General features: G+C 43.3%; 1 protein-coding gene across 2 annotated transcripts in view; it reads left to right on the top strand.

Annotated features, from left to right (window-relative positions):
• LOC311133218 (cytosolic 10-formyltetrahydrofolate dehydrogenase-like) overlaps window positions 1-24,116 on the top strand; it is a 37,441-nt gene extending 13,325 nt beyond the window's left edge. For both annotated transcript variants that reach the window (XM_084166706.1, XM_084166705.1), the window contains 16 exons: window positions 11,796-11,921; window positions 13,664-13,755; window positions 14,474-14,621; window positions 14,899-15,018; window positions 15,194-15,321; window positions 15,739-15,889; window positions 17,332-17,402; window positions 17,499-17,604; window positions 18,447-18,534; window positions 18,780-18,873; window positions 19,498-19,597; window positions 19,723-19,821; window positions 20,368-20,533; window positions 20,762-20,867; window positions 22,601-22,800; window positions 23,629-24,116. In XM_084166706.1, coding sequence (XP_084022832.1) covers window positions 11,796-11,921; window positions 13,664-13,755; window positions 14,474-14,621; window positions 14,899-15,018; window positions 15,194-15,321; window positions 15,739-15,889; window positions 17,332-17,402; window positions 17,499-17,604; window positions 18,447-18,534; window positions 18,780-18,873; window positions 19,498-19,597; window positions 19,723-19,821; window positions 20,368-20,533; window positions 20,762-20,867; window positions 22,601-22,800; window positions 23,629-23,684 — 1,851 coding nt within the window. In that variant the 3' untranslated portion in view covers window positions 23,685-24,116. The remainder of the gene's footprint in view (window positions 1-11,795; window positions 11,922-13,663; window positions 13,756-14,473; window positions 14,622-14,898; window positions 15,019-15,193; window positions 15,322-15,738; window positions 15,890-17,331; window positions 17,403-17,498; window positions 17,605-18,446; window positions 18,535-18,779; window positions 18,874-19,497; window positions 19,598-19,722; window positions 19,822-20,367; window positions 20,534-20,761; window positions 20,868-22,600; window positions 22,801-23,628) is intronic.
• Window positions 24,117-25,310: the final 1,194 nt, after the last annotated feature.

Raw genomic sequence — 25,310 nt, 5'->3', positions numbered from 1 at the left:
TTAATGAGGGAAATAAGTATTTGACCCCTCTGCAAAACATGACTTAGTACTTGGTGGCAAAACCCTTGTTGGCAATCACAGAGGTCAGACGTTTCTTGTAGTTGGCCACCAGGTTTGCACACATCTCAAGTCATTAAGGTTTCGAGCCTGACGTTTGGCAACTCAAACCTTCAGCTCCCTTCACAGATTTTCTATGGGATTAAGGTCTGGAGACTGGCTAGGCCACTCCAGGACCTTAATGTGCTTCTTCTTGAGCCACTCCTTTCTTGCCTTGGCCGTGTGTTTTGGGTCATTGTCATGCTGGAATACCCATCAACGACCCATTTTCAATGCCCTGGCTGAGGGAAGGAGGTTCTCACCCAAGATTTGACGGTACATGGCGCCGTCCATCGTCCCTTTGATGCGGTGAAGTTGTCCTGTCCCCTTAGCAGACAAACACCACCAAAGCATAATGTTTCCACCTCCATGTTTGACGGTGGAGATGGTGTTCTTGGGGTCATAGGCAGCATTCCTCCTCCTCCAAACACGGCGAGTTGAGTTGATGCCAAAGAGCTTGATTTTGGTCTCATCTGACCACAACACTTTCACCCAGTTCTCTTCTGAATCATTCAGATGTTCATTGGCAAACTTCAGACGGCCCTGTATAAGTGCTTTCTTGAGCAGGGGGACCTTGCGGGCGCTGCAGGATTTCGGTCCTTCACGGCATAGTGTGTTACCAATTGTTTTCTTGGTGACTATGGTCCCAGCTGCCTTGAGATCATTGACATGATCCTCCCGTGTAGTTCTGGGCTGATTCCTCACCGTTCTCATGATCATTGCAACTCCACGAGGTGAGATCTTGCATGGAGCCCCAGGCCGAGGGAGATTGACAGTTATTTTGTGTTTCTTCCATTTGCGAATAATCGCACCAACTGTTGTCACCTTCTCACCAAGCTGCTTGGCGATGGTCTTTTAGCCCATTCCAGCCTTGTGTAGGTCTACAATCTTGTCCCTGACATCCTTGGAGAGCTCTTTGGTCTTGGCCATGGTGGAGCGTTTGGAATCTGATTGATTGATTGCTTCTGTGGACAGGTGTCTTTTTATACAGGTAACAAGCTGAGATTAGGAGCACTCCCTTTAAGAGTGTGCTCCTAATCTCAGCTTGTTACCTGTATAAAAGACACCTGGGAGCCAGAAATCTTTCTGATTGAGAGGGGGTCAAATACTTATTTCCCTCATTAAAATGCAAATCAATTTATAATATTTTTGACATGCGTTTTTCTGGATTTTTTGTTGTTATTCTGTCTCTCACTGTTCAAATAAACCTACCATTATGTCTTTGTCAGTGGGCAAACGTACAAAATCAGCAGGGGATCAAATACTTTTTTCCCCTCACTGCATATGGATTGTGTATGTGTGCCTTTCAGAGGGTGAATGGGCAAGACAAAATATTTAAGTGCCTTTGAACGGGGTATGGTAGTAGGTGCCAGGCGCACCAGTTTGTGTCAAGAACTGCAACGCTGCTGGGTTTTTCACGCTGAACAGCTTCCCGTGTGTATCAAGAATGGTCCACCACCCCAAAGGACATCCAGACAATTTGACACAACTGTAGGAAGCATTGGAGTCAACATGGGTCAGCATCCTTGTGGAACGCTTTCGACACCCTGTAGTTGACCCGACGAATTGAGGCTGTTCTGAGGAGGGAGGGAGGGAGGGAGAGGGGTTGTGCAACTCAATATTAGGAAGGTGTTCCTAATGTTTGGTATACTCAGTGTATATTTCTACACTATGACGTTGGAATAATACTGTGAAATGATGATAATGCGCTTTTAGTGTAAGAGCCATTTGAAAAGGCTGTCAGAAATTTCTGCCTGTTTTGGTGGGGAGTTTTAGCCTGCCTGGTGACATCACCAGGCAGTAAATTAGTTAAGAGACCAATAAGAAAGAGAGTTCCAAACCTCTCTGCCAATAACAGCTAGTTTTCCCCTCCCCACTCAGACCACTCCTAGTCAGTCCTAGCTAAATTCTTGTTTGAAAAATTGCTCTTTGCTAAGAAGCTACTTTTGTTTCTTTTTGACCATTTCAATTGAAAAAAAATCACAGAAAGGTACTTAACTGTTACCCAGAAATGATTTGATATTGAGATAAAAATGGCTACATTGGACCTTTTATGGAACAATGCATGCTTAATTATCAAAAACGAATCTTCCAATGATATTGGGTTCTAGCAAGTTGATTGACCGGTAACTGGGGACAACTGACAAGTAAAGTGACAGACATTGTAGGCTTGCTGCAAGCTAGCGATTACAAATATCGCCATAATTACTGTTCCAGCTGGCTGATCTGTGTTTTTAAGTAGGTCATATTAAGTGTAGCACAGAGAATTTTCGACCAACCTTTACTTGGTGATACTTCCTCAATTCCCTACTTGGAAGACAACATGTGTTCTAAACCTCCATGTCTAGTTGCAGGGGGTTCGTTTGAACTTAGAAAATGCTCCGTTATTAAATTAAATCAAATTTGCTCCATGAAGTAATCCAACAATGTGGACCCTGTCATCGGTCTATGACCCGTGATGTGAACTGGCAAAAGCGGTGAGGGAGGAGCGCCCTTCTCAAATCGAACAGTAATCTGTGCCGCTCGGTCATGTTTTCAACAAGGCACTATGGTGCATCGTCCAGGAACATACATCTCTTTTCCATAAAATATACACTACCAGTCAAAAGTTTGGACACACCTACTCATTCAAGGGTTTTTCTTTACTTTTACATTGTAGAATAATAGTGAAGACATCAAAACTATGAAATAACACATATGGAATCATGTAGTAAACAAAAAAATGTGGTAAACAAATTAAAATATATCTTCAAAAAGCCACCCTTTGCCTTGATGACAGCTTTGCACAGTCTTGGCATTCTCTCAACCAGCTTCACCTGGAATGCTTTTCCAACAGTCTTGAAGGAGTTCCCACATATGCTGAGCACTTGTTGGCTGCTTTTCCTTCACTCTGCCGTCCGACTCATCCCAAACCATCTCTATTTGGTTGAGGTCAGGGGATTGTGGAGGCCAGGTCATCTGATGCAGCACTCCATCACTCTCCTTCTTGGTCAAATAGCCCTTACACAGCCTGGAGGTGTGTTGGGTCATTGTCCTGTTGAAAAACAAATGATAGTCCCACTAAGCCCAGACCAGATGGGATGGCGTATCGCTGTAGAATGCTCTGGGTCTTCCATTCCTGTGGTGGTCCTCATGAGAGCCAGTTTCATCATAGCGCTTGATGGTTTTTGCGACTGCACTTGAAGAAACTTTAAGTTCTTGACATTTTCCACATTGACTGACCTTCATGTCTTAAAGTAATGATGGACTGTCGTTTCTCTTTGCTTATTTGAGCTGTTCTTGCCATAATATGGACTTGGTCTTTTACCAAATAGGGATATCTTCTGTATACCCATCCTACCTTGTCACAACACAACTGATTGGCTCAAACATTAAGAAGGAAAGAAATTCCACAAATTAACTTAAGAAGCCACACCTATTAATTGAAATGCATTCCAGGTGACTACCTCATGAAGCTGGTTGAGAGAATGCCAATAGTGTGCAAAGCTGTCATCAAGGCAAATGGTGGCTATTTGAAGAATCTCAAATATAAAATATATTTTGATTTGTTTAACACTTTTTTGGTTAGTACATGATTCCATGGGTTATTTCATTGTTTTGATGTCTTCACTATTATTCTACAATGTAGAAAATAGTAAAAATAAAGAAAAACCCTTGAATGAGTAGGTGTTATAAAACTTTTGACCAGTACTGTATGTTGGAATTTCCAAACTAGTTTTCATTGGAAAGGCTGATAAAGCATTTTTATCAAAAGGAATAACCTTTGCATGTGAAAACAGAATGCTACTCATTATTCCGCAGGCTTAATCTACCCTAGGCTACATCACTTTGCCATGGGCTTTGAACGGGGCACCTTGTAGCCGGTTCCAAAACGAATGCAATCACTTTTCACCCGGCGCAAACTCCTCCAACCGGGGTAACCCGGGCCAGATAATCGAATCCTGTCACTCATAGAGGCGTGTCATCATGACATAAAGCACTTTGGGGTGGACACCCAATCAATGAGAGAAGATTTGAAATAGACAAGATGGCAGCGTACACATTGTTAGTACATTTTTTGTAAATGTATTTAATAACTGAGCATTTTCTAAATTCAAACGACTAGACATGGAAATTTAGAAGACAGGTGTCTTCCAAGTCGGGAATTGAGAAAGTATCGACAAGTAAAGGTTGGTTGAGAATTCTCTTAGCTAAGTTTAACATGACCTACTTACAGTCCCTTCAGAAAGTATTCATACCCTTGACTTATTCCACATTTTGTTGTGTTACAGCCTGAATTCAAAATGGATTAAATATATTTTTTTCTCCCACCCATCTACACACAATATCCCATAATGACAAAGTGAAAATATGTATTTAGAAATGTTTGCTAATGAAATACAGAAAAATCTAATTTACATAAGTATTCACACCCCTGACTCAATACATGCTAGAATCAACTTTGGCAGCGATTACAGCTTTGAGTCTTTCTGGGTAAGTCTCTAGAGCTTTGCACATCTGGATAGTCCTTGCCGATGACAAGCATACCCATAACATGATGCAGCCACCACCATGCTTGAAAATATGAAGAGTGGTACTCAGTCATGTGTTGTGTTGGATTTGCCCCAAACATCACGTTTTGTATTTAGGACATACAGTACATTTCTTTGCCACATGTTTTGCAGTTTTACTTTAGTGCCTTATTGCAAACAAGATGCATGTTTTGCAATATTTTTATTCTGTACAGGCTTCCTTCTTTTCTATCTGTCATTTAGGTTAGTATTGTAGAGTAACTACAATGTTGTTGATCCATCCTCAGTTTTCTCCCATCACAGCCATTAAACTCTAACTACACTGAACAAAAATATAAACGCAACATGCAACAATTTCAAAGATTTTACTGAGTTACATTTACATTTTAGTCATTTAGCAGACGCTCTTATCCAGAGCAACTTACAGTTAGTGAGTTACAGTTCATATAAGTAAATCAGTCAATTGAAATAAATTCATTAGGCCCTAATCTATGGATTTCACATGACTGGGAATCGAGATATTAATCTGTTGGTCACAGATACATAAAAAATAAAAAAGTATGGGTGTGGATCAGAAAACCAGTCAGTATCTGGTGTGACCACCATTTTCCTCATGCAGCGCAACACATCTCCTTTGCATAGAGTTGATCAGGCTGTTGATTGTGGCCTGTTGAATGTTGTCCCACTCCTCTTCAATGGCTGTGCGAATTTGCTGGATATTGGCGGGAACTGGAACACGCTGTCGTACACGTCGATCCAGAGCATCCCAAACATACTCAGTGGGTGACATGTCTGGTGGGTATGCAGGCCATGGAAGAACTGGGCCATTTTCAGCTTTCTGGAATTGTGTACAGATCCTTGTGACATGGGGCCGTGCATTATCATGTTGAAACGAGGTGATGGCGGCGGATGAATGGCACGACAATGGGCCTCAGGATATCGTCACGGTATCTCTGTGCATTCAAAATGCTATAGATAAAATGCTATTGTGTTCGTTGTCTGTAGCTTATGCCTGCCCATACCATAACCCCACCGCCACCATGGGGCACTTTGTTTACAACATTGACAGCAGCAAACCACTCGCCCACACAACGCCATACACGCTGTCTGCCATCTACACGGTACAGTTGACACTGGGACTCATCCGTGAAGAGCACACTTCTCCAGCGTGCCATTGGCCATCGAAGGTGAGCATTTTCCCACTGAAGTCGGTTACGACGCTGAACTGCAGTCAAGTCAAGACCCTGGTGAGGACGACGAGTACGCAGATGAGCTTCCCTGAGACGGTTTCTGACAGTTTGTGCAGAAATTATTCGGTTGTTCAAACCCACAGTTTCATCAGCTGTCCGGGTGGCTGGTCTCAGACGAATGTGGAGGTTTTGGGCTGGCGTGGTTACACGTGGTCTGCAGTTGTGAGGCCAGTTGGACGTACAGACAAATTCTGTAAAACAACATTAGAGGCGGCTTATGGTAGAGAACAGAACATTAAATTATCTGGCAACAGCTCTGGTGGTCATTCCTGCAAAACTTGAGACCTCTGTGGCATTGTGTTGTGTGACAAAACTGCACATTTTAGAGTGGCCTTTTATTGTCCCCAGCACAAGGTGCACATGTGTAATGATTATGCCGTTTAATCAGCTTCTTGATATGTCACTCCTTGGCAAAGGAGAAATGCTCATTACCAGGGATGTAAACAAATGTGTGCACAATATTAGCGATAAATAAGCTTTTTGTGCATATGGAAGATTTCTGGGATCTTTTATTTCAGTTCATGAAACATGGGACCAACACTTCACATGTTGCGTTTATATTTTTGTTCAGTGTATTTTAAAGTCACCATTGTCCTCATGGTGAAATCCCTGAGCGGTTTCCTTCCTCTCCGGCAACTGAGTTAGGAAGGAAACCTGTATCTTTGTAGTGACTGGGTGTTTGTACACCATCCTAAGTGTAATGAATAACTTCACCATGCTCAAAAGGATATTCAATGTCTGTTTTTTATTTATTTTTACACCTTTTCCTCCCCAATTTCGTGATATCCAATTGGTAGTTACAGTCTTGTCCCATAGCTGCAACTTCCCTACGGACTCAGGCTTCTTTGCGAGGCATTGGAAAACCTCCCTGGTCTTTGTGGTTGAATCTGTGTTTGAAATCCACTGCTCAACTGAGGGACCTTACAGATAATTGTATGTGTAGGGTACAGAGATGAGGTAGTCAGTCAAACATCATGAGTGAGTCCATGCAACTTATGTGACTTGTTAAGCACATTTTTGCCCGTGAACTTATTTAGGCTTGCCATAACAAAGTGGTTGAATACTTATTGACTCAAGACATTTCAGCTTTTAATTTTGAATTTGTAGAAATGTGTACAAATATTATTCCACTTTGACATTATGGGGTATTGTGTGTAGGCCAGTAACACAAAATCTCAACTTAATCCATTTTAAATTCACGCTGTAACACAACAAAATGTGGAAAAAGTCAAGGGGTGTGAATACTTTCTGAAGGCACTGTAATAACGCCTATCAGCCAGCTGGTACAGTAATAACATCTGACTTGGCCAGGGTTCCCCAACTGCCACCCCGTGGGATGAATTTGGCCCGCAGGTGATCTTATTCCCCCTCCGCGCAAAAAAAGTTTATTTTTTTTAAATTGTTGGACATAAGACTGTAAATATGTTCCAAAGTATTCCCCCACATAATACATACACTACATGGCCAAAAGTATGTGGACACCCCTCCAAATGAGTGGGTTCAGCTATTTCAGCCCCACCCGTTTCTGACAGGTGTATAAAATCGAGCACACAGCCATGCAATCTCCATAGACATTTGCAGTAGAATGGCCTTGGTGAAGAGCACAGTGACTTTCAACGTGGCACCGTCATATGATGCCACCTTTCCAACAAGTCAGTGTGTCAAATTTCTGCCCTGCTAGAGCTGCCCTGGTCAACTGTAAGTGCTGTTATTGTGAAGTGGAAACGTCTAGGAGCAACAACGGCTCAGCCGCGATGTGGTAGGCCACACAAGCTCACAGAATGTGATCGCTGAGTGCTGAAGCGTGTAAAAATCGTCTGTCCTCAGTTGCAACACTCACTATCGAGTTCCAAACTGCCTCTGGAAGCAACGTCAGCAAAATAACTGTTTGTCGGGAGCTTCATGAAATCGGTTTCCTTGGCCGAGCAGCCGCACACAAGCCTAAGATCACCATGCGCAATGCCAAGTGTCAGCTGCGGTGGTGAAAAGCTCACCACCACTGGACTCTGGAGCAGTGGAAACACGTTCTCTGGAGTAATGAATCGCGCTCCACCATCTGGCAGTCCGACAGACTAATCTGGTTCTGGCGGATGCCAGGAGAACGCTACCTGCCCCAATGCATAGTGCCAACTGTAAAGTTTGGTGGAGGAGGAATAATGGTCTGGGGCTGTTTTTCATGGTTTGGGCTAGGCCCCTTAGTTCCAGTGAAGGGAAATCTTAACGCTACAGCATACAATGGCATTCTAGACGATTCTGTGCTTCCAACTTTATGGCAACAGTATGGGGAAGGCCCTTTCCTGTTTCAGCATGACAATGCCCCCATTCACAAAGCAAGGTCTACACAGAAATTGTTTGTCGAGATCGGTATGGATGAACTTGACTGGCCTGCACAGAGCCCTGACCTCAACCCCATTTTACACCTTTGGGATGAATTGGAATGCTGACTGCGAGCCAGGCCTAATTGCCCAACATCAGTGCCCAACCTCACTAATGCGCTTGTGGCTGAAAGGAAGCAAGTCCCCGCTAAAATGTTCCAACATCTAGTGGAACGCCTTCCCAGAAGAATGGAGGCTGTTATAGCAGCAAAGGGGGGACTAACTCCATATTAATGCCCATGATTTTGGAATGAGATGTTTGAGGAGCAGGTGTCCACATACTTATGGTCATGTAGTGTATATGTGACCGTATACAAATGTAAGCAAAGTTTGAAATTATTATGTTTTAGTCAAGTATTATCTGTTTGGGCTAATTGCGGTCAATTTGCGGTCTACAAATTATTTTTTATTATGTTCCGGCCCCCTGACCATCCGCTCAAGACAAAATCGGCCCGCGGCTGAAATCAGTTGATGATATTTTTAATAATAGCTAGTAGTGCAAGCCAGTCAAACATTAAATTGAAGTAGTCGCCGTTACAAACCTGCTCTATGTAACTTGACTTGAGGTTTAATGACCATATCCAACATTTTATGTAAACGTTCGTTCTCCTCTTTCGAACGGGTGATTTCTTCTTGATACTCCACTATCGTCTTTTCCACTACTCCAAAAATCTCTACAGCAGCCGCTGTCAATCGCTCGCGCAGAAACATATTGAGCAATTGCATTTTTGACATATTGTGGATGCACTGTTGCTTGTATTTTATTAGCAAGGTAGATCAATTGAAAGCTTTTTTTTCCTGCTTTTTTTGTGTGAAATGTGCCTGCCAGAAACCCCGGAAGTAAACACTGCTAACTCTACCCTTTTACAGTGCGTGCACGGCAACCCAATTCCGCACTATATCGCCACCTGTTGTCCAGAGTGGAAACAGTCTTCTTCTTCTTCGACGAGGTTTAACGGCGGTTTGCATCCAATAAATGTTGCATTATCGCCGCCAACTAGACTGGAGTATGACTCCGTTATACTTTGCTAGATTTTTTATTTTATTTTTTTATCAACAAATACTCTACCATCTAACCCTACACTCATTAAAAACCCACCATACACCAACATATTCGTCGCCAAACCCACTGGCTCCAGGTCATCTATAAATCACTGCTAGGCAAATCCCCGTCTTATCTTAGCTCACTGGTCACCATAGCAACACCCACCCGTAGTCTGCGCTCCAGCAGGTATATCTCACTGGTCATCCCCAAAGCCAACACCTCCTTTGGCCGCCATTCCTTCCAGTTCTCTGCTGCCAATGACTGGAACGAACTGCAAAAATCTCTGAAGCTGGAGACTTATCTCCCTCACTAACTTTAAGCTTCAGTTGTCAGAGCAGCTTACCGATCACTGCACCTGTACACAGCCATTCTGAAATTAGCCCACCCAACTACCTCATCCCCATATTGTTATTTATTTTGCTAATTTGCACCCCAGTATCTCTATTTGCACATCATCTTTTGCACATCTATCATTCCAGTGTTAATACGAAATTTTAACTATTTTGCACTATGGCCTATTTATTGCCTTACCTCCATAACTTACTACATTCGCACACGCTGTATATATATTTTCTGTTGTATTTTTGACTTCATGTTTTGTTTACCCCATATGTAACTCTGTGTTGTTGTTTTTATCGCACTGCTTTGCTTTATCTTGGCCAGGTCGCAGAACTTGTTCTCAACTAGCTTACCTGGTTAAATAAAGGTGAATAAAAAAAAAATATATACAAATATAAAAAAAAACACCCTACACCACTAAATCTATCTAGTCGTACCTCAGACCAACAGCCTGAAAGGACAGAACACCACAACTCAACACACCCTGTAACTCTTCTGATGTCAAATTTCGTACACCCAAATACTTCTCAGCAGCTGCCACCACAACCTCAATTTTCTGCGACATACGTTCCATCCCTCTAGTACAGTTGATAACTATTGCTATAAACGCTAATAATCCAATCTTACTGAAGCATATATCACTTGTTGGCCAACCCCTCTGTACTGGTACCGATCTACTACTCACACCACTCCTCTTAGGATCCCTCCCCCTTGACCCATCTTCATCTACTTTCTTCACTGCCTCAACATACGACAACTTCTGCACTACTCTAACCCTGGTAACCTCAACCAGCCTCTCTCACATCCGATATTTCTGATCCGCAGCTGCATGTGCACCCCTACAATTAAAATATACCGCTTCTTTCCCCAATGCTACACATACCATTGTCTCATGCCCTTCTGCACACTTCTCACACCTCCCTCCTACACACTGCTGCCACATGCCCATAAGCTTAACACCTGTAACAACGTAACGTATTCGGTACAAAAGCGTGTACGGGATAACTAATACATCCTAACATCAATTTGTCGGACAAAGACTCCAAATCAGAAGTGAAAAGAACAGACCGACTCCTCTGTTTCTCCACTCACGCCACCCTGTCTGCGTCGCACCAAACGACGAGCATCACAAACACCGGGAATCTTCCCCTTCAGTTGGTCCACTTTCACATTTACCACTACCCCAGTAATCACTCCTTTCAATGGCGCCCTTTTCTTGAGAGCAAAACAATTCAAACCTCTTGTCCCCAGTTGTTTGACGCGGAGCGCCTGCTCCCGCTGACCAGCAGAAACACAAACAATTATCACAAGACCACTTCAGGTTACCTTCACCGATTCCACAGCACCTAACTCAGTTTTCACCCACCCTGAAAACACAAATGGATCAACCAAAAGGCAAGGGTCCACTTTTTCAAAAAATTTCACTCCTATTGTCACAGACTCATCTTTATCCTGACCCTCGGTGCAAGCCTCGGGCTCCGAGAACTTCACCACACCCACCACCTCCGATACTTCGCCCTCATTCACTTCCATTTCTCCTCCTGTCTTAGATCCTGCGTACAGCTCACTCTGCTTACACTTTCTACCATTGTTCTTCAACTAAACCATCTCGCTTTTTCCCTCAATTTTTAACCAATTCAAGCTCACCCTCTTCCTCCCTCTCTCTCTTCGACCCCCTCTGCCTCTCTTTTTCCCTCCATTCCTCCTTCGTAATCCAACTATACGCCTCCTTGTGATAATACTGCACATCTCCTGACATACAGTACATCTCATTCTGGCCCTCTTAAGGGACGCCATTCCCCACTCGCTCCAGCCCTCCTTTCAGTTCAAACTTGGAAACAAAATCCGTACCCCTCCCCCCCACCCATATATTTTATTTTTGGTTCAACTGTTCAGCACAGACAGACTCTCAAATGGCTATTTCTTCCAAACCCACTACCCAGACAGGAACTTGTGCTGCACGCTGGCTATTGGTTAAGATTTTGGTAGCTCCAAAGACAGTAAGAACCTCTCTGGTCGCTGTCCTAGTACTGCATAATATGAAGACTTTTGAATAGACAGTTGAATCCTGATTCAGTGTATTATAATGGCATGACTTTGGACTGTTTGGAACAAACTAAACCAGTGCATGCAGAAATGTTGAACAGCATGATGTCTGTCTGTCTGTCTGTCTGTCCAGTTGCTAGTGAAGAACCTGCAGTTTGAGGATGGGAAGATGATTGCGGCGGCAAGGTACTTCAGCTCGGGGAGCAGCGCTTCTGTGGAGCTCACTGAGGAGGAGAAAGCCTTCACTGAGCAAATGAGGGTAAGAAAAAATAAAATAAAAAAGGACTAACACTTTACTATTGTACCTGTCTTTCTTACACTGATTTTGCGGCTAATTTAAACGAGGTTTTAAATGTACAGTTGAAGTCGGAAGTTTACATACACTTAGGTTGGAGTCATTAAAACTTGTTTTTCAACCACTCCACAAATGTCTTGTTAACGAACTATAGTTTTGGAAAGTCGGTTAGGACATCTACCTTGTGCATGACACAAGTAATTTTTCCAACAATTGTTTACAGACAGATTATTTCATTATAATTCACTGTATCACAATTCCAGTGGGTCAGAAGTTTACATACACTAAGTTGACTGTGCCTTTAAACAGAAAATTCCAGAAAATGATGTCATGGCTTTAGAAGCTTCTGATAGGCTAATTTACATCATTTGAGTCAATTGGAGGTGTACCTGTGGATGTATTTCAAGGCCTACCTTCAAACTTAGTGACTCTTTGCTTGACATCATGGGAAACTCAAAAGAAATCAGCCAAGACCTCAGAAAAAAAAGTGTAGACCTCCACAAGTCTGGTTCATCCTTGGGAGCAATTCCCAAACGCCTGAAGGTACCACGTTCATCTGTACAAACAATTGTACGCAAGTATAAACACCATGGGACCACGCAGCCGTCATACCGCTCAGGAAGGAGATGCATTTTGTCTCCTAGAGATGAACGTACTTTGGTGCGAAAAGTGCAAATCAATCCCAGAACAACAGCAAAGGACCTTGCGAAGATGCTGGAGGAAACAGATACAAAAGTATCTATATCCACAGTAAACCGAGTCCTATATCGACGTAACCCGAAAGGCCGCTCAGCAAGGAAGAAGCCGCTGCTACAAAACCGCCATAAAAAAGCCAGACTACGGGGACAAAGATCGTACTTTTAGGAGAAATGTCCTCCGGTCTGATGAAACAAAAATAGAACTGTTTGGCCATAATGACCATCGTTATGTTTGGAGGAAAAAGGGGGTAGCTTGCAAGCCGAAGAACACCATCCCAACCGTGAAGCACGGGGGTGGCAGCATCATGCTGTGGGGGTGCTTTGCTGCAGGAGGGACAGGTGCACTTCACAAAATAGATGGCATCATGAGGAAGGAAAATGATGTGGATATATTGAAGCAACATCTCAAGACATCAGTCAGGAAGTTAAAGCTTGGTCACAAATGGGTCTTCCAAATGGACAATGACCCCAAGCATACTTCCAAAGTTGTGGCAAAATGGCTTAAGGACAACAAAGTCAAGGTATTGGAGTGGCCATCACAAAGCCCTGACCTCAATCCTATAGAACATTTGTGGGCAGAACTGAAAAAGCGTGTGTGAGCAAGGAGGCCTACAAACCTGACTCAGTTACACCAGCTCTGTCAGGAGGAATGGGCTACCAGAAACGTTTGACCCAAGTTAAACAATTTAAAGGCAATGCTACCAAATACTAAGTATGTAAACTTCTGACCCACTGGGAATGTGATGAAAGAAATAAAAGCTAAAATAAATCTCTACTATTATTCTGACATTTCACATTCTTAAAATAAAGTGGTGATCCTAACTGACCTAAGACAGGGATTTTCTACTAGGGTTAAATGTCAGGAATTGTGAAAAACTGAGTTTAAATGTATTTGGCTAAGGTGTATGTAAACATCCGACTTCAACTGTAAATGTCGATCTCTCACCTTAACCCTCGATAAACTGACTCCAGACCAGTGTTTACAGTGTTGTCTTGTCCCATTGACAGGGTGTTTGGAAGAGCATCCTGACTAACGTGGCTGCCATCGAGGAATCCACTGACTTCTTCAAGTCTGGGGCTGCTTCTATGGATGTGGTCAGGTAAGCAACACACCAGCATGAACATCTAAAAGATAAAAGGGTGCAAGTCAATGGGTTTTAGACAGTAAACCAAGTAGGACATGTTTTTTCTAGTTGAACACTGACTTGAAGTGAGTTGAACACCGCTTCTTCCCCATCCACCACCTTCTTTATCCCTACCTCACCCCTACATCCCTACCGCACCCCTACCACCTCCTTTATCCCTCCTTCATCCCTACCTCACCCCTACATCCCTACCGCACCCCTACCACCTCCTTTATCCCTCCTTCATCCCTACCTCACCCCTACAACCACCTTCATCCCTAACCTCACCCCTACATCCCTACCTCACCCCTATCACCTCCTTCATCCCTACCTCACCCCTACCACCTCCTACATCCCTACATCACCCCTACATCCCTACCTCACCCCTACCACCTCCTTCATCCTTACCTCACCCCTACAACCTCCTTCATCCCTACTTCACCCCTACCTCACCCCTACCACCTCTTTCATCCCTACCACCTCCTTTGCTTCACTCCCTCCCTCTCCCTCTCCACACCGTATCATTATCCCCCCACCTCACCCTAGCCACATCCCCCACTCCCCCTCCATCTCCCCCTCTCTCTGCAGGAAGTAAATAACTCCAAAGCATACATAATATTAGACGTTAATGAAAAAGTATGATATTTTCCCTCTGGTACAATCCAGTTAATCCTATCCTATCTTATGTTGTCAGGTTGGTGGAGGAGGTGAAGCTGAGGGCCAGTGGGTGTCAGCTGCAGAACGAGGACGTGTACATGAACACCACCTTCCAGGACTTCATCCAGATGTGTGTGAGGAAGCTCCGAGGGGAGGACGGCGAGGAGGAGCTGGTCGTCGACTACGTAAGAGTCATCGTCATCGTCATTATTACCATGATCCTCAATATCTTCATCATTATCAACATTATCTTAACCATCATCATCATCATTACCACCAGAATCAGCATTATCCTCAATGCTCTAATCTAATGTAGGCCGTTAGTAACAGGAGTGAAACTTTGGAGGGCGTTCGAGTTCGTATTTCGGTCTCCTGCGTTAGTAACATGATCACTAAGGAAGATCACAACAAGCTTTGAAAGGCCTTTGATTAGGTAGCGTAACGTAAATGTCCTGTAACCAGGTGGAGAAGAACATCAACAACATGACCATCCGGATGCCCCACCAGCTCTTCATCAACGGGGAGTTTGTGGACGCAGAGGGTGGGAAGACCTACAAGACTATCAACCCCACAGACGGAACGGTAGGGAGCTAGCTAGCTTTCACCTGTCCATTCATGTCTGACCCATGGTTTTCATAAAGTTATTAATAACTTGATCTGCTCGCACCAATTTGGTTTGTCTCAGACGATGACAAATGAAGAGACTTTATCACTCTTCCAGTTTGTGAGTTTCCCATCTCTCTCGCTGTCTCTTTAGGCGATCTGTGATGTGTCTTTCGCTCAAGCCAGTGACGTGGACCGAGCTGTAGCGGCCGCCAAGGAGGCGTTCGAGGAGGGAGAGTGGGGAAAGATAAACCCCAGAGACAGAGGCAGACTCCTATATAAGTCAGTCTATTAGAAACAAACTAAGCTGCATGTAAAATAGCATCCTATTATAGCGCATTACTTTTGACCTGAGCCCATTTGGTCCATAGGGAATAGGGCATTTTGGATGCAACACAAGACTAAGACCCAGGCACATATAATAATACAGGTGGTCTTTGAAACACCCATATGCAGGCAACTATACAAGGCATTCAACCATGTACCGCTGGGTCTATAAGATACAGGATCATATATAGGGGGATGTTTTTTGAAGACATACGTGAGGTCACACATACATGAGGTCACACTTCACCGTTGTGCACTTTTTGATTTGTGTAATATTTTCCGTTAAAGTGCATTTTCAGTGTTAAATGAATAACCCGTTGCTGTATTGAGCTGTTTAAAGGAAACGATTGAATCCTTCACTGCCCCCTCCAGGCTGGCTGACCTGATGGAGGAGCACCAAGAGGAGTTAGCCACCATAGAGTCCATGGACTCCGGGGCCGTATACACCCTGGCCCTGAAGACCCATGTGGGCATGTCCATCCAGACCTTCCGCTACTTCGCTGGCTGGTGTGACAAGATCCAGGTGAGCGAGTGAGGGATATAACAACATTGCCCATATTGCCCACTGTTTTTCATTTTGTGCAACAAAGAAGCAATTGCTTTAAAGATCCAATGCAGCTGTTTTTATCTGAATATCACATCATTTCTGGGTAACAATATAGTACCTTAATTGTTAAATGGTCAAAAATAAACAAAAATAGCTTCTTAACAAAGGGGCAATTTTTCAAGCAAGAATTTTGCTAGGACTGTCTGGGAGTGGTGTGAGTGGGGAGGGGGAAACTGAAAATGTGCTGTTATTGGCAGAGAAGTTTGAAACTCTTTCTTATTGGTCTATTAACTAATTTACCACATGGTGATGTCACCATGGAAGGCCAAAATGCCATCCCACCAAAATAGGCTGACATTTCAGGCGGTCTTTTGAATCAGCTCTTACACTAAAATGGCATTATCATAATTTTCACAATTTCACAGTATTATTCCAACAACCTCATACTGTGGAAATATAAATAAAACACAGGAAAATCATGTTTTTGACTGCATTGGGCCTTTAAGTAAAGACTTGTATTACCTACTCTGAATATCACAGGTAAGGGGCCAGTCATTCCTAATTGCTTTATTATAGTTTCATAATGCTCTGACTGCATCTATAAGGTGCTATATACACTGAGTGTACAAAAAAATGAAGGGCACCTTCCTAATACTGAGTTGCACCCCCCCCTCAATTCGTCAGGGCATGAACTCTACAAAGAGTCGAAAGCGTTCCACAGGGATGCTGGCCCATGTTGACTCCAATGCTTCCTACAGTTGTGTTAAGTCGGCTGGATGTCCTTTGGGTGGTGGACCATTCTTGCTACACACAGGGAAACTGTTGAGCGTGAAAAACCCAGCAGCGTTGCAGTTCTTGACACAAACCGGTGCGCCTGACACCTACTACCATACCCCGGTCAAAGGCACTTAAATCCTTTGTCTTGCCCATTCACCCTCTGAATGGCACACATACACAATCCATGTCTCAAGGCTGAAAAATCCTTCTTTAAGCTGTCTCCTTCCCTTCATCTACACTGATTTGAAGTGGATTTAACAAGTGACATCAATAAGGGATCATAGCTTTCACCTGGATTCACCTGGTCAGTCTATGTCATGGAAAGAGCAGGTATTCCTAATGTTTTGTACAGTCAGTGTAGATGTTCATTAGGCAATATAACACTCACTTTATAAGGTGCTTCTAATTATTCTTCTGGGTTATTTGGATTGTCATTTGGATTCGTTCTGATATTTCTAGATTTTTCTTGACTTTTGAATGATTTGTTTGACATGCTACTGCATTGTTGAAGAACTGGCAACTCAAGCATTTCGCTGCACTCGCTATAACAGCCGCTTAACTTTGTATGCAAACAATAAACTTAGATTTGATTTGTTTGATGATTAAGTTTGTTTATGATCAGAGACTATCTCCTTCTACAGGGCTGCACCATCCCCATCAACCAGGCCCGGCCCAATCGCAACCTTACTTTCACCAAGAAAGAACCAATCGGGTGAGATACACCAGCCACATGCAAATACACAGCCAATAAATGTTTTTGTCAAAACAAGATTTTGAGAATAAGTATGTTCGTCATTTTAACTCTCAGAGTGTGTGCTATCGTGATTCCCTGGAACTACCCTCTCATGATGTTGGCCTGGAAAACAGCTGCCTGTCTGGCTGCTGGTAACACTGTGGTCCTCAAACCTGCCCAGGTAAGGAGCACCCCAGTACCGCTAACCATCACACTCCCATTCATCTGTTTTCACTAAAGAAGGGCACAAAGTGATATTGTAAAATGTACTGTACTGTGCTATACTGTACTGTGCTGTGCACAAGGGGGCAGTGCACTGGTGTCCAGACACTAGTACTGTACAGAAAATGTTTCAACCAGAGGAGGTTGGTGGCACCTTAATTGGGGAGGAATGACTCGTGGAATGGGATCAAATACATCAAACACATGGTTTCCATGTGTATGATGTCTTTCCATTTGCTCCGTTCCAGCCATTATTATGAGCCGTCTTCCCCTCAGCAGCCTCCACTGGTTTCAACCCCTTCTCCAATGACGCATTTAGGTAGCATGGTCCACTTGAATGTCTTGAAAAGCGATCTGGCCACATGTACTATTAAATCTGTTCTCGGTACAGCCAGAAGAGGACTGGCCACCCCTCAGAGCCTAGTTCCTCTCTAGGGTTCTTCATAGATTCCAGCCTTCTAGGGAGTTTTTCCTAGTCACCTTGCGTTTCCCTCTGCGGTGCTTGCTCTTTGGGGTTTTAGGCTGGGTATCTGTAAAGCACTTTGTGACAACTGCTAATGTAAAATGGGCTTCATATAATACATTTGATTGATTGGCCTATGGGATTTAGCCAACTTCTCTGACGATTGTTAGCGTGTCTTTCAATAACGTTACAGAAGCAGTCTTTTACAGGGGTACAACTGATCTCAATCCATTTGATACAGTATGGATGAGATACCTGCATTTGTCAAGGTATATGAATTGCGTAAAGGCTAGCATGTTCAATCATTTTGGTTGCGTGTATATTCCTATGGTCCCTAGGTGACTCCATTGACAGCGGTGAAGTTTGCTGAATTGGCAGCGAGGGCAGGATTCCCCAAGGGAGTGATCAACATCCTCCCTGGATCAGGTAAACATGCTTTTCTGTTTTTGATCGTTGTTTCATACAAACATTCATATTGAAAGAGTTGCGCCAATCTTTTATTAACACACCTGGTTTTTGTCTGCATCTCGGTTGTCCTCTCACTGCCTGCAATAGAGAACCTGGGAAGGCGCACCATTTTTTCCCGGATGCCTGAAAAGTTGACTTATAGGAGATGCAAGGTTTTGTTGTGACGCTGACGGTGTGCTGGTTCCTCTTCTGCTGTCTGTCAGGTGCTCTGGTGGGCCAGCGTCTGTCCGACCACCCGGACGTCCGGAAGCTTGGCTTTACCGGCTCCACTGAGATAGGGAAACACATCATGAAGAGGTGAGCGGTCACTGTTGTGTCCCGTGTAGCTCAGTTGGTAGAGCATGGCGCTTGCAACGCCAGGGTTGTGGGTTCGATTCCCACGGGGGGCCAGTATTATTATTTTTAATTTTTTAATTTAAAAAATGTATGCACTCACTAACTGTAAGTCGCTCTGGATAAGAGCGTCTGCTAAATGACTAAAATGTAAAAAATTTGGTAACCTCAGTCCAGAGAGGTAATGACTTTAGGCTCTGGGTAGTTGGCCATGACTTTGGCCGATAATAGCATACTGTTTTTATGTGTATGTAGTACAACAGTGGTCACCAACCTTTTCTAAGCCGCTCAGATGTTGTTTTTTAACGTAACTTAAAACCACCTAAGGTCGATGTCCGCGCCCCCGTGAAAATCTAATTAGCATAATAAAAAAATCCCTAAATGGGAACACTTTGCCTTCTCGGCGTTAGGGCTGCTGACTCAAGTGCACCTACCGTCAACAAATAAAAAAATAGGAATGCAAGGCTTTAACAGAAATGTTTTGTGATCGACTAGGAATGGCTTGGAGATGGACCAGTCTATTGCGATCGACTGGTTGGTGACCACTGTAGTACAGTATGTGTCTGTTTGTGTGTGCCCCTATCCCAGCTGTGCGGTCAGTAATGTGAAGAAGGTGTCCCTAGAACTGGGGGGTAAATCTCCACTCATCATCTTCAGTGACTGTGACATGGACAAGGCCGTGCGCATGGTCAGTGGGCCTTCAATTCAATGCTGGTCACTACATAACACTAATACCAAAATGTTAATATTTGATATACATTTTTCAGAATATTGTACGGTGTCAATTTCACTGTATTTATTTGTGTATTTTAGGGCATGAGCTCTGTATTCTTCAACAAGGGAGAGAACTGCATTGCAGCAGGCAGACTCTTTGTGGAAGAGAACATCCATGACCAGTATGTCAAGAGAGTGGTACGTGTCTCAATGCTAACTTAGCCACCCGCTTGCTACCTTATCTCACAGCGCTATGCTAACTTAGCCACCCGCTCGCTACCTTATCTCTCAGCGCTATGCTAACTCTACCAGCTCAGCTGGTAGAGCACGGCGCTTGTAACACTAAGGTAGTGGGTTCGATCCCCGGGACCACACATACACACAAAAAAAATGTATGCACGCATGACTGTAAGTCGCTTTGGATAAAAGCGTCTGCTAAATGGCATATTATTATTATTATTATTATTTTAGCCACCCGGTCGCTACCTTATCTCACAGCGCTATGCTAACTTAGCCACCCGGTCGCTACCTTATCTCACAGCGCTATACTAACTTAGCCACCGCTCGCTACCTTATCTCACAGTGCTATGCTAACTTAGCCACCGCTCGCTACCTTATCTTACAGTGCTCTGCTAACTTAGCCATCCTCTTCCTTATCTCACAGTGCTATGCTAACTTGGCCATCCACTACCTTATCTCACAGTGTTATGCTAACATAGCCATCCGCTAACTACCTTATCTCAGGTGGAGGAGGTTAAGAAGATGAAGATCGGAGATCCTCTGGACCGCTCCACAGACCACGGACCCCAGAACCACAAGGCCCACCTGGACAAGCTGGTGGAGTACTGCCAGACAGGCGTGAGGGAAGGCGCCACTCTGGTGTGTGGGGGCAAACAGGTCGCCCGCCCAGGTTAGACTCATTAACCTTTTTTCAGTTCATAGCTCTGTAGATTTTACTAATATTAGCTGTGAGGCAGAGTTAGGGGCAAATGTCACTCCAATTCCAGTCCATTCAGAAATGGAATTGGATGTCATACAGTGACCATTTGTGTTGTTAATATTTCTCAGTTCAAGGGATGACTATCAGCTACAAAATGATGTTGTTTACTATATCTTTCCCTGCGGTACCTCTCTCCAGGTTTCTTCTTTGAGCCCACCATCTTCACCGACGTCCAGGACCACATGTTCATCGCTATAGAGGAGTCGTTTGGCCCCGTCATGATCCTCTCCAAGTTCAAGAGCGGGTCAGTGTATGGCATGGCCAGATGGGTGGCCTGTGTGGTTCAGCTGATCCCAGCACACATACACTACCGGTCAAAAGTTTTAGAACACCTAATTATTCAAGGGTTTTTCTTTATTTTTACTATTTTCTACATTGTAGAATAATAGTGAAGAAATCAGAACTATGAAATAACACATATGGAATCATGTAGTAACCAAAAAAGTGTTAAACAAATCAAAATATATTTTATATTTGAGATTCTTCAAATAGCCGCCCTTTGCCTTGATGACAGCTTTACAGACTCTTGGCATTCTCTCTACCAGCTTCATGAGGTAGTCACCTGGAATGCATTTAAATTAACAGGTGTGCCTTCTTAAAAGTTAATTTGTGGGATTTATTTCCTTCTTAATGTGTTTGAGCCAATCAGTTGTGTTGTGACAAGGTAGGGGGGGTATACAGAAGATATCCCTATTTGGTAAAGACCAAGTCCATATTATGGCAAGAACAGCTCAAATAAGCAAAGAGAAACAATAGTCCATCATTACTTTAAGACATGAAGGTCAGTCAATACGGAACATTTCAAGAACTTTGAAAGTTTCTTCAAGTGCAGTCGCAAAAACCATCAAGCGCTATGATGAAACTGACCACCACAGGAATGGAAGACCCAGAGTTACCTCTGCTGCAGAGGATAAGTTCATTAGAGTTACCAACCTCAGAAATTGCAGCCCAAATAAATGATTCACATAGTTCAAGAAACAGACACATCTCAACATCAACTGTTCAGAGGAAACTGTGTGAATCAGGCCTTCATGGTCGAATTGCTACAAATAAACCACTACTAAAGGACACCAATAATAAGAAAGACTTGCTTGGGCCTAGAAACACGAGCAATGGACATTAGACCGGTGGAAATGTGTCCTTTGGTCTGATGAGTCCAAATTTGAGATTTTTGGTTCCAACCGCTGTCTCTTTGTGAGACGTGGTGTGGGTGAACGGATGATCTCTGCATGTGTATTTCTCACCGTAAAGCATGGAGGAGGAGGTGTTATGGTGTGGGGGTACTTTGCTGGTGACACTGTCTGTGATTTATTTAGAATTCAAGGCACACTTAACCAGCATGGCTACCACAGCATTCTGCAGCGATACGCCATCCCATCTGGTTTGGGCTTAGTGGGACTATAATTTGTTGTTCAACAGGACAATGACCCAACACACCTCCAGGCTGTGTAAGGGCTATTTGACCAAGAAGGAGAGTGATGGAGTGCTGCATCAGATGACCTGGCCTCCACAATCCCCCGACCTCAACCAAATTGAGATGGTTTGGGATGAGTCGAATGGCAGAGTGAAGGAAAAGCAGCCAACAAGTGCTCAGCATATGTGGGAACTCCTTCAAGACTATTGGAAAAGCATTCCAGGTGAAGCTGGTTGAGAGAATGCCAAGTGTGCAAAGCTGTCATCAAGGCAAAGGGTGGCTATTTGAAGAATCTCAAATATAAAATATATTTTGATTTGTTTAACACTTTTTTGGTTACTACATGATTCCATATGTGTTATTTCATAGTTTTGGTGTCTTCACTATTATCCTACAATGTAGAAAATAGTAAAAATAAAGAAAAACCCTTGAATGAGTAGGTGTTCTAAAACTTTTGACCGGTAGTGTACATACCAGAGTCGGCATCTCGCGCATTTCTCCTATGACTAGCTCTCCTCCGACCATTCTCAACCTCTCTGTTCATCCCTCTCTCTCTCTCTTAGGGATGTGGACGAGGTTCTGCGGAGGGCCAATGCTACTGAGTATGGCCTGGCATCAGGCGTGTTCACCCGTGACATCAGCAAGGCGCTGTACGTCAGCGAGAAGCTCAACGCCGGCACCGTCTTTGTCAACACCTACAACAAGACGGACGTAGCTGCTCCCTTCGGCGGCTTCAAGCAGTCCGGCTTCGGCAAAGACCTGGGTAAGACCTGCTGATTCTGTGACATATTGTTTCCAAGCAGGTTACATTACATTAATCATAGAAGCCCACATGGAAAAATACTACAGTTTACTATAGAATACAACAGTACTTACTATAGAATTCTGTAGTAAACTGTAGAATACTAAAGTAAATACTGCAGTATTATCCCCCCCAAAAAAACTGTAGTAAATACTACAGTAATGTCGGCAAAACACTACAGTCCGCAAAAACACTACACTTTTTTAAACTATAGTAAATACTACAGTATTTAATTTGCATATACCCTGCTGATTCCCCTCCCCATATCCCAATTTGTGCCACCCATAAGTGAGAAACCTACATGCTAAGTATAGACCATATTGTGTTCCCTACACATTATAGAAAAGAGCAGAAGCTCTGAATTCGCCGTTCAGACCCCAGTTTTACCTACCTACAGGTTATGGAAAATGTACTCTTAGTATTTCTCCAGTAGGTTTCCTCAAGGAGAAAGCCTCCACTTCTATGTTAAAGATAATAAAACTAAAACACTATAGTAAATACTACAGTAATATCTGCAAAAATATTATAGTTTACTACAGTGTGCAAAAACACTACAGTAATTACTATAGTATATACTACAGTCTTATTTTACTACAGTATTTATACAATAGTTAACTTTGGTCTGCAAAAACACTACAGTAAATACTATATAGTATTTATACTATAGTAGTTTTTCATGTGGGAGTAGAATTACTAGAATGTGAAAAGCCCAAAGACCACAGCAATGTATTTTGTAGGAATGTAAATTAAATTTATATCGGTCTCAACGTCATTGGCTTTCTCCAACAGGACAAGAGGCTCTTAACGAATACCTGAAGACCAAGGCTGTCACTATAGAGTACTAAACACACACGAGAGAACGAGAGAGAGAGAGAGAGAGATTACTTTCTGATTAAGCCAATTCCTCAACTAAATGCGAATGATAGACGAGGCAGAAATGCACATGCCCTACTAGACTGAATTAGAAGTAGAATTGTTCTTCTGAAATTTCATTAACCCGCTAATATTTCTTTCTTTTTTTTATGGATGAGAAATACAATTATATCCCCTCTTAGAAATAACAAATATTCACATTATGTTATAGCAGTTGGTCGACACTGGTAAATCTACCAACACTGTTTGAAATGGTCTACACAATAGGTTGGTTTCATGGACAATACTCGATGACAATTCAATGGAACTTTATGAATGATTTCCATATCACAGCTGGAACAAGTTAGTAAATATACCGTTTGACTTGTTTTCCAGAAGTATTAAAATCACAAAGGTTTATAATATGACTTGTCTTGTCTACGGTCTTTGCCTCTTACATATTCCAATTGTTAAATTGCTAATGCAAATGTATTTGGTGGACTGTATCCAAGGGAGAGGGCAGGCTGTTTAAAGAACATTTTTTAAACGGTCATGGAGGAATCCTGGTTGGCAGCAAATGTGTGGGTGTTTGTTTGTGCATACTTGCGTGTGTTAGACAGTTTGTCTCACACACCAAGAATGATCTTCAGTGGAGGTCTCCTGCCCTGTCCTGGACTAATAATAAGATGAGTGAGGAGAAAGACAAGTCCAACAGAGAGCTCCAGGAGGATCTGTCTACAGGAGGTGGCGCCTTACCTTGTGGTTGGGCTGAGGATGATAACTGCAGGCATGGTTCTGGATGGTGTACAGGTGGGTGAAGGGATTCTAAGGGCTGGATTCAATCTGTATCGCGGAAGATCCACGTTAAAACTAAAAGGTAATTTCGGATTGAGCTGACATGCAGCGTTTACTGAGCTGTGATCGAGCTGTGACTGAACAGCAAAAGAGAGATGTTGGGACATTGAGGGGGTCATAGTGACCTCAATGGCACGCCATCACAAGGAACATGTCAGTCTTGTCACAACAGGATGACAGAGGTCTGTTAGTGTGGACAGCTACATTTCTCTCTCACTTCTCCCCCCCCCCCCCCCCCCCCCCATGAGACCGGCCCACTGGCCTAAAGATGGACCGGCCCACCGGGTATTTGCCCGAACTGCCCTTTGGCCAGTCCGTTTCAGGTTGGAGATGACAAACCGGCTATCCGTGTTTTTACTCAGCATTGTTGTCCATCTTAATGAAGAGTTTGCATATGTCAAAGCATTAAACTTTTGACGGACCACAGTCCGACAGAAGGTAGTACAGTACAACATACACAAATGCATCACATTCGTCTGTCTGTACAGTTCATAACAACAACCTCAGTCCAAAGGCAAGCTCTGCATAGCAAGTTCCAGACAGTCTTTCCTTGGATTTCGTTATGCAATCCTGGATCCAACTCAAGGTGTTTTGTAATGGGGTGTCTTGCCTGTGATATACAGTCCCATAGACTTGCCATCTAACAACAAACCCCGAAAGGCCATTCCTATAAATACGTCAGTGTGGACTTCTACATTTATAGCTTGTAAGTTTGACTAAACTTTGTTTTCACTGCACACACACTGAGGATTATATGGCTCATA

The sequence above is a fragment of the Coregonus lavaretus genome (assembly GCF_964263955.1).
Source record: "Coregonus lavaretus genome assembly, chromosome: 8".
NCBI lineage: Eukaryota > Metazoa > Chordata > Actinopteri > Salmoniformes > Salmonidae > Coregonus > Coregonus lavaretus.
Note: the sequence above shows the minus strand (reverse complement) of the source record. Positions and strands in the feature narration are given on the sequence as shown.